Source organism: Fragaria vesca, linkage group LG7, assembly GCF_000184155.1.
Source record: "Fragaria vesca subsp. vesca linkage group LG7, FraVesHawaii_1.0, whole genome shotgun sequence".
Classification (NCBI taxonomy): Eukaryota; Viridiplantae; Streptophyta; class Magnoliopsida; order Rosales; family Rosaceae; genus Fragaria; species Fragaria vesca.
The window spans coordinates 13477521-13489020 of NC_020497.1; the positions used below are offsets into that span (position 1 = coordinate 13477521).

Below are 11500 nucleotides of genomic sequence, written 5' to 3' on the forward strand. Positions count from 1 at the left end.
ATTTTGAGGGCCTTAACGATCACCAAATTGGCTGAAATTTTACAGAGATGATCTACACAAGATGATCTAGATATGTCTAGAAGGAAGTTTGAGGAAATTCGATTGGAAAGTGGTGCAAAAATGGAAATCCGCACAAAAAAATTGGTGCGGACGTCTGCAGCTGAGAAAAATCCTATATATATATATATATCTACAAGTTAGACGGTCGAGATGTGAATATGTGATAAAAAAAAGGAGTGAAACGAAGATGCCCTCAACTAGTCCTCAACCAAATAGAACTCATTAGAACCACTCCCACCTAAAGTAACCATAAAAAGAAGCCTCTAGCCCTTTAGGTAGGACAATCAACGTTTACAACATGAAATAATAGTGTTAGAAGCCTATGACGAACCCTTTTGCTTCGAGAAACATTTGAACTGATAGCGTGACAACCGTGACCTATCCAAGAAATGAAGAAATAACATTGATCAACTATACAGTTTGTCGGTCTCAAAATCTGTTTGAAAGAAGAGACAAGCTAGGGGGAACCAAAACCCATTATGAGAAACAACAGGCAACTAAACCATAATCAAGAATAGGGAGCTCTTTTAGTGAGGACCTTTAAGTTGAGGATTAGTTGAGGAGTTTTTGGTTTATGGTTTAAAAGACCAATTTTTCAATCACATTTAACATCTCATCCGTTTAGTTTTTAGGTATAGTGTAAATCATTTCTACAAATTTTCAGCCAAATTGATGTTCGTTAAGACACAAACTAGATCAAATTAATGGACGAACCAAATCTGTCAAATATGAACCGTTCAAGTTCATAATTGGTAAATCACACTTATGAATGCCTTATCGATTTTCAATATAGCTGAAATTTGCATAAATGATCTACTCATAAATACATATAAATTGAACGGTCAAGATGTAGATATAAGATCAAAAAGTCTTTAACTTAAGGGTCTTCATTAGAAGGGCTTCCCAACAAGAATAATCATAGTTGACTACATCAAAGATCAAAATATACGAGGGGGAGAGGGGCACATGAAGTCTAAACCCTCAACAAAATATAAAAGTAACCAAAGCATAAGTAACAACAATCATAATTGTTTGCATCAAAGATCTAGACACACAATAGGTGTCCAAGTGAGGGCATTATAATGGTCTCGTGAATCTTTTCTGGTCTTCAATTTTTTTTTTCTTTTGAGACTTTGAGAGAGACTTGAGCTAGAAGATTCTTATCTTCTAGAGTTGCTTCACCCTCATCAAACCATGAACTCAAAAGACCAACATGGGCATACATATGATGATCAAGGGGTTTTTCATTTTCAAAACCACCTCAATAGAACTTGGTTTGATGAACACTAGATTCTACCAAAGCAGATCTCTATTATCAGTCTCAACCAAAACGTCATTGTGCTCTCTAACTGTGATCTATCTCTTGCTCATATGCAACACTATTATGCTGCATTTGAGCAAGAATCTCAAATTTACCAGTGGAAATATTAACATTAACATTTCCTTGAGAGCTTGCTGGAACTAAACTTTTAACTGAGCTTGATATATATTCTCCTACCTCTTGTACTATTGGAGCAATAGCTTGCTCAACCACACAAAGAGTAGTAGTTTATTCGACAATTGGAGCAATAACCTACACCGGCTACACGACAATTGGATTTTGTTTATCACCGTCAGTAACCAGATTCAATTCTGAATCAGTAGCCACCCCTGCACCAGAGGGGGAGATACTCCTGCTATTACTTCACCGGCCTTTGCAACAATAAGAGGAGCAACTTGTACGATCTTTTGTAACAGCTTGAATAGGTAAGGTTGGTAGAAGTATGTTCAGTCTGGATATCATGCCTAACATCAGAACTGATCATACTACATTTCGCCCGATACTCCTGACGAGGCTTAGCAATCTTTTTATGCAAAGCTAAATAGCCTAACATGATCGATCATATGGATATAGATTGGACGTTCAATTAAATGTTTTATTTAATTTCAATCTGAAACAAGAAATGCATAGAAGTTAATCGGGTCCTTTTATTGCTTTTCAGATCCTGAAACATATGCAAAGAAGGAAGAATTGGGAAAGAAGATGCTTCAACACTGCGCAGGTTTGCCATTAGCCATCACTGTGCTTGCTGGAGTTCTAGCTAGAAAAGTTACTGTTGAGGAGTGGGACTTGGTGCGTGAGAATGTTGATGTATATATAAGGAAGGGGACTGTCCTTGAACGAGGAAACAGAGGCCAAGAATATGAGGGTACAGCATGGGTATTGGCATTGAGTTATGATAACTTGCCATATCGCTTGAAACTATGTTTTTTATATTTATGCCAGTTTCCTGAAGATTATGAGATTCCGGTGAAAAGGTTGACTCAGTTATGGATAGCAGAAGGTCTTATACCCTTGTCATCGACAGAAATGATGGAAGATGAAGCGTATAATTGCCTAAATGAGTTGGTGGAAAGGTGTATGGTTCAAGTCGGAAAACATGGTTCAACTAATAAGATTAAAACTTGTCGCCTCCACGATCTTATACGAGACTTGTGTGTTTTGAAAGCTAAAGAGGAGAACTTTCTATATGTTATCCATTTGTCTCAAGCCATAGCATCCATGGCAGCACCAATTGGTAAAGTTCGAAGGCTTGCCATCTATTTGGACAAAGAAGTAGACCAATTAGCTCCAACAAGAGATGGTCAGCTAAGGTCTCTATTATACTTTGTTGATCCAGAATACTATTTCCAGAATAGGAGTGCAAGATTATTACACCCCATATTGGAGGACTTCAAATTCTTGAGAGTTTTGAAGTTCGAAGATATTGGTGGAGATGTAGAGTTGCCGAGCACAATCGGGAATCTCATACACTTGAGGTTCTTAAGTCTGAAGAATAGTAACATAAAAAGGTTGCCATCATCTGTAGCCAATTTGGTGTTCTTACAGACCCTGGACTTGCGTTGTTTTGACTGGGATTTCTTAAAAATGCAAAATGTGTTTGGGAAGATGGAGCACTTGAGACATTTGTATTTACCTGGCAGACACAGAGTGAGTGAGAGACTGTCATTGGCTAGTCTTCGCAATTTGCAGACGCTAGTTAATATTTCTAGCGAAGATTTTGATTTGAATGATCTAGCTGAACTAACCAGTCTTAGAAAACTAATCATAAGTGCACCAAGGTCGACACCGTTGAAATTTCTGGAGGAAATTTTGGAGTCTGGGAGCATCACATTCAAGCATCTTCTATCTCTATCTGTAGAGGTAGACTCTGGCTCTGGAGTTTTACCAACAAATATAGTACTAAGGTGCCCTAATCTATACAAGCTACGACTGCATGGGCGCATCACAGAGCTACCACAACACATTTGCTGCTATCCAAACCTCACCAAGATGACATTACAGGGAACTGGTCTCAGGGAAGATCAGACAGAGTTACTAGCGAAACTGCCAAACTTGAGAATTCTTTACCTTGGCTTCTACGCTTTCCAATCGGAGACGATTGTGTTCTCGGAAGGAGGCTTTCCTCATCTGGAATTTCTTTCGCTTGATTGGTGGTGGCAGTTGAAGGAGTGGAGGGTGGAGAAAGGATCGATGCCTAGTCTTTGCAGATTGCACATTGAAGATTGCTCCGCATTGAGGGAACTTCCTGATGGTCTTCAATATGTTTCCACCCTCAAGGAAATAACCATCAATTTTATGTACAGAGAATTCTGTACTAGAGTTGGGGAAGGAGGAGAGGACTTCTACAAAATCAAACATGTGCCTTCCCTTATAATCACAAATATTACTTTTACTGAAGAGTCAGAAATGCTGGAATCAACAACGCTAAGGGAAATGGATGGTATGTCATCAATTTACTATTGTTCTAAATATTTTTCAACTGTGTTTTGTTATTCTAGTTTGGACTTCATTATTGCATATTTGCATGTATAAAATTGACCTTGAGCTCGTCGATCATAAAATATATACACCCACAGCTTAGAACTTTGTTTCTTATTTATTTATTTATTTTCATTTTTTTTTATTAGCTCAGTCAGTTTAATTAATGGATTACAAATACTCTTGCCTGATCCATTTTTTGACTTTGTTACAGGGACAGCAGCAGCGCCATCTTGCCAAATCAGGTGAAAACTCTACTGTTGTTAAGGAGTTGCTAACTCTCCTTCTGAATTTGCATGGTGTTTCTCTAGCTAGTTTTATTAAGTGGTAATTTTTTTCTTTTACATATATAAGAACCAAGCAAGAAACTGAACTGGAGATGGAATCACTAGCCGTCTCTGAAGTAGTTGATCCGGTCAGAGTTGCTGAGCAACCTACGATGGATAATGGTACGTATTTGAATCAGTAGTACTGATTCCCTTAGCATTTCTCATGTAAAAGAAGTTAATTATATATTCATAGCATACAGTATATATACTTGAAACTGTGATGGTATGCAATTGAACGACTGTGTTATTTAACTTGCTCTATGCCAATGTGACAAGAGAATTTGCTCTTTTTTCATCTTTACGGATTTTTCACTCCTAATTACTCGTGTTTATCTTGTTTAATTGATATCAGCTCCTGGGGAAATAGTTGAAATTCAAGTTGCTTGTTGATCCTCTTATTACCACACAATCTGGACTTTCATATTGACTATGGTTAGTGTTACATCCCTCACATATATAGTCACATACATACAGCTTTTTGTGTTTCTTGTGCATGCATTATTGCATTAATAAGAATGTGAATTATTTGATTACATACACACATATCTAAACGAGTTCTCTTGCTTAATTTGCGGCTTATTAATTTTTTTTAATTACCTGCTTATTTTGGTTAGAGAATGAATGACGCTGTTGCAAGGGTAACCTCTGCAGGAGAAATTGCACAACAAAATTACGCCATTGCAGCTAACCGATCGAGCTAGCTACTGAAGTACTGATGATAGTGTTCAATATGTTTGTCATCCCCATATGCTTCCACTACTACATGTACTGTAATATATATGGAATGATATATTGAGCTTTTAGATCGACGAGAATAATCGAGGGAATAAAAAGAACTGAGTGGCAATACATATTTGATTTGTGTGAAGCTGGACTTGTGTTCTTTCTCCCAAGCATAGAAGAGTTACAAAATAAGAACGTTACAATGTTTCTGGTTTCCGTCATCTCATGATAGAGTCAAAATTAATTTTGATGGTTCAGCTCGAAGTAACTCTGCAGCTGGAGGTTTCATTGTAAGAACAAAAACCGGAAAATCTCTCGCTGCAGCATCCTTCAACCTTGGCACCACCACTGTTCCAATTGCAGAAGCGATTGCCTTACGCAATAGCCTCATCTACACGAAGAATCGAGGCCTCTCCAAAATTGAAGTTGAAGGCAATTCTAAGCTGGTGATTGATGTTGTGAATGGAGTTTCGAGTCCTCCTTGGAAGCTACTTAAGCTTGTTCAAGATATTAAGGCTTTGAGTAGTTCCTTTGAGTTTGTTAACTTTAAGCATGTCTTTAGGGAAGCCACTTTTGTGGCTAATGCTTTAGCCAATCTTGGTCACAAGGTTGATAATATAAACCTGTGAGAGAAGTGTGTTCCCCCAGAAGTGTCTTCAGCCATTATCTTTGATGCTGTGAACATTAGGTGCGTCAGAAACACCTTTATCTAATTATATTTTCTTTCCTATCAAAAAAAAAATGTTACAATGTTTCTAGTTTTCCTTACGCTGGAAATCTGGAAAGCGTTTCAAGTAATTACATGTTTTCTTTGGAATCAACTATCCTCGAGTGTTTTCTGCTTACATTATATTCCTTTTGGCTTTTGCTACTTGAAGATTCACTTTCTGGGGGAGAGCTGATCGAGAACAAGCATGATCGAAGCCAAATCTTCTCCTGGTCCTGATGAACATTGTCATAAATTTGTAAAGTTGTGAAATTCGATCATTTATATATGAATTGAAATTTGTTTAGTCCTTGTGGTTTGAAGTCGACATCTGTTTAGTCATTGTGGTTTTATTTTAATCTGAATAGTCTTTAAAGTCACAATTTTTTATCCAAATAGTTCTTATGGTTTTATTTTAATCTGAATAGTCCTTAAAGTCATGATTTTCCATCCAAATAGTCATTTAGACAATTTTCTCAGTTAAAAGCCATAAGGACTATTTAGATGAAAAATCATGATTTTAAGGACTATTCAAATTAAAATAAAACCATAAGGACTATTTATATGAAAAATTGTGACTTTAAGGACTATTCAGATTAAAATAAAACCATAAGGACTAAACAGATGTCGACTTCAAACCACAAGGACTATACAATATTTTACTTTTTATATATCAACTTAAACTGCCTCCCCTTATAGAGTTAGAAGTATGTATGAATGAAATCCTCAAAACTCGACTCCTACACAAATAATGTCCTCATTTATCGTGCGATGTCTAACTTGATATCATCGAAATCTTATTATAACAGCATGAGGAGTATGAGGCATACATCAGGCATGTCTCCAGCAACTTTTCAGAGGTACCAAAAGAAGTGACTTGTGAGAATAAGCTAAACGCATCTATGATTATAAGAGTTTCATGCTCTTATCATTAGTTTTATCTAATTTCAAAGGTGTGAAACTTTCATATTGACATGCATTTACATTACAAACTTTGAAGAAATGATATGCCATATATAGCGTCTAAGATGCAAAGAAGAAGTGTGAGGTATTCACTAAGAGGGTGTTCATTCACTTCCTTCGATTAGTCTTGCTTAATTTTTTTGTCACATCAAAAGAAAGCGTTAGTTTTGATCTAACTTGATTCTAACTCAACATTTTCACATTCTCTCGCAACAAAGGTTTAACTTCTAATCAATTAATCACAAGTTGATCCTTGATATCTCGGAATGGAAAAGAAAAAAAAGGGTACACTGAAAATTTTCTTACGAGGAGGGAGACACCACCAATGTCACACAAGGGGTTTTCTTTTTCTTCTTCTTCTTCTTCTTTTTTTTTTTTGTGAATCCCACAAGGTGGTTCTTGTATGAGTTATAATTGATCCTTTTTTAGGTGTCTGTCATATATGCTTCTCTCTTGTGTGTGAGTGTGTCCTCACTCTTCAAAAAGACCATGACAATTGTTACCTCACATATGACAAGAGCAAGGCTTCTCATTAAATATAAAAGAGCAACATATCATGGTTTTCAGAAGCATGCCAGGAGCAGGAGGAGTCCCACTGAAGCAACACCATTCCATACACATTTGACTGCAACTGTTGCTGCATCTTATTTGGGATAAAAGTTGTGAAAGTTGTCATCATATATTATTGGATTCAACTTTTCCACCCTTTCTATTCTGTTTCATATATGCCCAGATCAAGAGGCCTCATTGAGTTGCTTACTCTTTTAATAAGGTAGTTGGAGCTGCAGGCTTTCAATCCCCAAAACTTTAATGTTTTGCTGGCCTTCAGGGTGCAGCACACCTGATTCCAATTACTCTCTTTCCCTCCCTCTCTTCCTTCTGGTATAAGCAATATTCAATATATTCAACAATATCAGTCCTCTGAGTTTGAAGAACATCATGTATATGTTGTCATTTGAATAGGGAAATCAAATAAGGCTGGATAAGAATTATGGGTATTCATCTTGATTAATAGTTAAGTTGTAAACTAGCTTTCTAAGGACTAAAGTGGGTCAGTGGGTGACAAGTTTCTTGAGATTAAAAGCTTTTCTGAACACCGTAGCTATTACTTTCATTTGAGAATGTTGGCAAAGCAATCGAAAGTACTAGTTTAGCATTGTTTGCGTTCAGGTCAAGCTCCCTAAGTAAATATACAGTTAAAAGTACTGATGATCACCAAAAGTGTGAATCCCATATTGTCTCATTATTAGGTTTGATTAGTTAAGTTAATTTTAATCAAATCTCCTTATAGAATGAAAGGATATGCTAGCTTGGCATATATACTTCGAGTAATCAGTAAGTTCTTTAAAATTTCAAAATATTATTCTTTTAGTCGAAAATAACAAGGCTAATACAACTGCTCTTACACGGTGTTCATTAATGAAACCGTAAAAACATAATGCCTAAATCTCATGCAGGATGCGGCTACCTAATTAAAGAAAGAATAAGAGGGACGTAAGAGCATATCTAAGGTTTTAAACATAACATACAACACTAAGATAGCTGAAGACATACTATAAATGTGTGTTTGATTTCATTACGTTGTGTTACAAGCTGAGCCGTTGTTACATGCAACTATGCATTTCATGTAAACAAACTTAAGCAGGAAACCAGTTTTCGTGCTTAAATCCATGGATGCCTTCAAGACGATGAAGTCTGAAACATTCATACAGCTCATGCGTTTTTGTACCATACAAAGATGAATTTCATGACTCATCACACTCATGGATAAGGTACTTCTACAAAAGCCTCTATTTCTTCCTCTCTGTTTTTTCCTTTTACATACAAGAAGAAGCTTAACAACTTCTTTTAATAGTAATTAATTTGGAATTTTGGATAAGGCAAATCTCCCACCTAATACATAATGTAAAATAAGGCCAACAGTTATTGTCATTCAACCAGCACATCTATGAATGAATAAGATATGAGATTTCTAAATTTGGTCATTCTCTGCACCAAGGAAATCTAGCGAGAGGTTTTTGTCTGGCCAAGTCGAATTTGTCTCTGGTGTAATATATAATCATATCCGCGAGCTCGGATCATATGTATGAATCTTTTTGTCATTACTAAAACAGAATTCTGAAAATTAGGATTATGCACTTAAGATCAGGTCACTAGTTTCATTCAAAAAAAAAAAAAGATCAGGTCAATAGTCAAGATGACACTATATATCGTGTCAAGTTTTGTAACATGTTACTAAGAAGATTATTAATTAAATTGATTAATTAGTGTGAAGTATTAAGTAAGCGTGCACAAAATCGGAAAAACACTAATAAGAGAAGCACTACGAATTGAGCAATGGTAACAATAAGATCCACGATCATTTCTCTGATGAAATTGAAGGAATTTTCCTCTTATGTCATCAAGAAATGATACCGCCATACTTTGTTGTTCATTTTAGAGTTATGCTAAAGTTGAAAGGCATGAGTGACACATCATTGTGTCTAGAGAGCTTCCCTATACATCAAAATTTTCTCAAACTTGAAATGTAAATGCAAGAAGCTCTTTGGTGATGAAAGCCTCGTCTCCATATCATTATGCACTTTTTTGGCCCCAAATTAGCCGAACAAAATTTCAACGTCTAAATAACAAAAAGTTAAAGTTAAACACCAAAATAGATCCCCCTAGCTATCACAAGTGTGAATGAAAGGAACGATTTGATCCACTAAACCCTCACCATCAAAGCTTGGTTTTATTTCATCACAAAGATAAGACAATCACAACAAGACTAAAAAGTTCCAAGTCAAACTATAGAGTAGAGTTAAAAACCCCCATCCGTCACAACATCAACTTCAACTTCATTGGATGGATACAAATGTCTCATTACCAATTGGATCACACATTATTTGGACCACCCAACTTTCTTGTGCTACTAAAACTTCTACTCGATCTCAATAGTTTATCACAAATGTTGCAAGCCAATCCAAACTATACTTGTGATTATTGCCACTATTTCAAAAATTGGGGAAGCTAAATATCAATGTTGCATATAAGAAGTTGGAAAGAAGAAACCCAAGAAAAGGCTTTTAAAGCACTAGTAATCACCCATCTTTGGAATATTGGAAAGCTCTAGCATACACCAAATCTTGGTCTATATCTTTGTTGCATCAATTTCCCTTCCTCCCTTCTTTTGTTTCCCTTCTTTTTTCGCTCACAATTGCAAGCAAAGCAAGGATTCCAAAACAGCAAACGCAATCCACATTTTTGATTTCTAGTTTGCTATATTTATATTTCGGCAGTCAAAATGGGAATAGAAGAATTTCAGACTTCTCTACCAACATGTACGAAAATAAACAGACAGTGATCTAACTCTTAACTACACCATTTACTCTACAGATCAAAACCCTCATTCCGTTTTGCCATTTGTCGATTTCTACCACGAACAAAACGGTGTCGTATTGCACACTAGTAACTAGTAACTTGAAGAATTAGAGCAGTGACACAAATCTGATATCTCAGTCTTGACTCTTGGATACTCGGATACAGAGAAGTGAATGAATGATACAGAGAGTTGATGAACTCATTAACTATACGGAACCCATTTCGAAAACAATTTTCGATTTCATATCCAAGAGCTAATTTCCCTGAGATTTGAATGGTACTGTACACATGAACTATGCTTGAACAGTAGAATTTCTAGCTCTAATTTTAATCCCACAGACGACATAGAACAAGTGAAGAAGAAAAAATGATCTGAAATCATCTTGGAATTAACGTGCTAACCAAAATTAATCTCAAAAGTGTTGATATTCTAATAGGAGTGGAGTATTTACGGTTGGTAACTATCAACTCTAGTAAAAATCATACCTCCGATAACCACCGGAAATACTCGGAGAACTCCACGCCGAGTTGGCCGGACTCCGATATCCACTCTCCGCCTATCTCGCTCCGACGGCTACTCCCGGTAAAGAATCTGCCTGAGCTTCGTAAAGAAGAGCTGGATAGCCTGTCGACGAAATCCTTAAGCCAGCTCCGACCGTTTGCCACGTCAGCAGCTAGACTGGCGGCCTCCGACGGCAACGGCGGCGGGAGCTCGCCGAGAACGACGATCACCTCCTCTTTCCGGTCAGACGAGCCGTTTCTAGCATTGGTGAGCTGGACCTCCGATTCGTCGTCGACGAGGTAGTCGAACGATCCGATGGAGTAGGAGCGCCGGGCGCTGGAGTTGGACGTCGTCGTTTGGCGGCGGCTGACGCTGCCAATCTCGAGGCGGAAGCTGTCGCCGCCGCCGCGGATGGAGGAGCCTGCATTCTCGACGAGCGTCATGAGCTCGGAGTCCGAGGCCGAAATCGGCGACCGGCAGAGCGGGCAGGTCTGCTGCGAGCGGAGCCACGTGTCGATGCATGATACGTGGAAGGCGTGGCAGCACAGCGGAAGCAACCGGAGCTGATCGTCGTGCTCGAACTTGGAGAGGCAGACGGCGCAGTCTGCAGCGACGACGGCGGTGGAGGACTCGCGGCGGCGCTTGATGGTGGAGAAGGTGAAGACGGGGAGCGAGGCGACGGGATCGGAGACCGCGGCGGAGGTTTCGGCCGGAGAGACTCGCCGGCTGGAGACGCGCGTGGAACCGTTGTCGACGGAGGAAGAGCTGACGTGGCGGAGGAAGCGGTTGTTGATGCAGCGGAGGATTCGGCAGAGCGAGAATGAGGCCACGACGGTGACGACGACGATGAGGAGGATGATGAGAATGCTCGGACTTAGAGTCTTGACGGTTAACGAGCGGTGAGGTGGTGGTGGTGGTGGTGACGTGGAGGAGGTTGGTAACGGCGGCGGTGGAGCTCCGGACATAGCTGACGTCAGTGAGAGAGAAGAGAGGAGGAGAAGAGGGAGGGAGAGAGAGAGAGAGAGAGAGAGAGAGAGAGAGAGAGAGAGGTAGGT

The 11500-nt window shown here is 38.5% G+C and overlaps 2 protein-coding genes across 2 annotated transcripts in view; one reads left to right on the forward strand and one right to left on the reverse strand.

The window, feature by feature from the left end:
- Positions 1-4988, forward strand: part of LOC101294808 (probable disease resistance RPP8-like protein 2-like) — a 7370-nt gene extending 2382 nt beyond the window's left edge. The window contains exons 2-6 of the mRNA XM_004308664.1: positions 2043-3824; positions 4077-4107; positions 4217-4311; positions 4544-4623; positions 4806-4988. Coding sequence (XP_004308712.1) covers positions 2043-3824; positions 4077-4107; positions 4217-4311; positions 4544-4581 — 1946 coding nt within the window. The 3' untranslated portion in view covers positions 4582-4623; positions 4806-4988. The remainder of the gene's footprint in view (positions 1-2042; positions 3825-4076; positions 4108-4216; positions 4312-4543; positions 4624-4805) is intronic.
- Positions 4989-10423: 5435 nt separating this feature from the next.
- On the reverse strand, positions 10424-11410 carry LOC101295090 (E3 ubiquitin-protein ligase ATL4-like). The gene has a single exon (XM_004308665.1). The coding sequence runs from the start codon at positions 11408-11410 to the stop codon at positions 10424-10426; it is 987 nt and encodes a 328-aa protein (XP_004308713.1).
- Between the last annotated feature and the right edge of the window lie 90 nt (positions 11411-11500).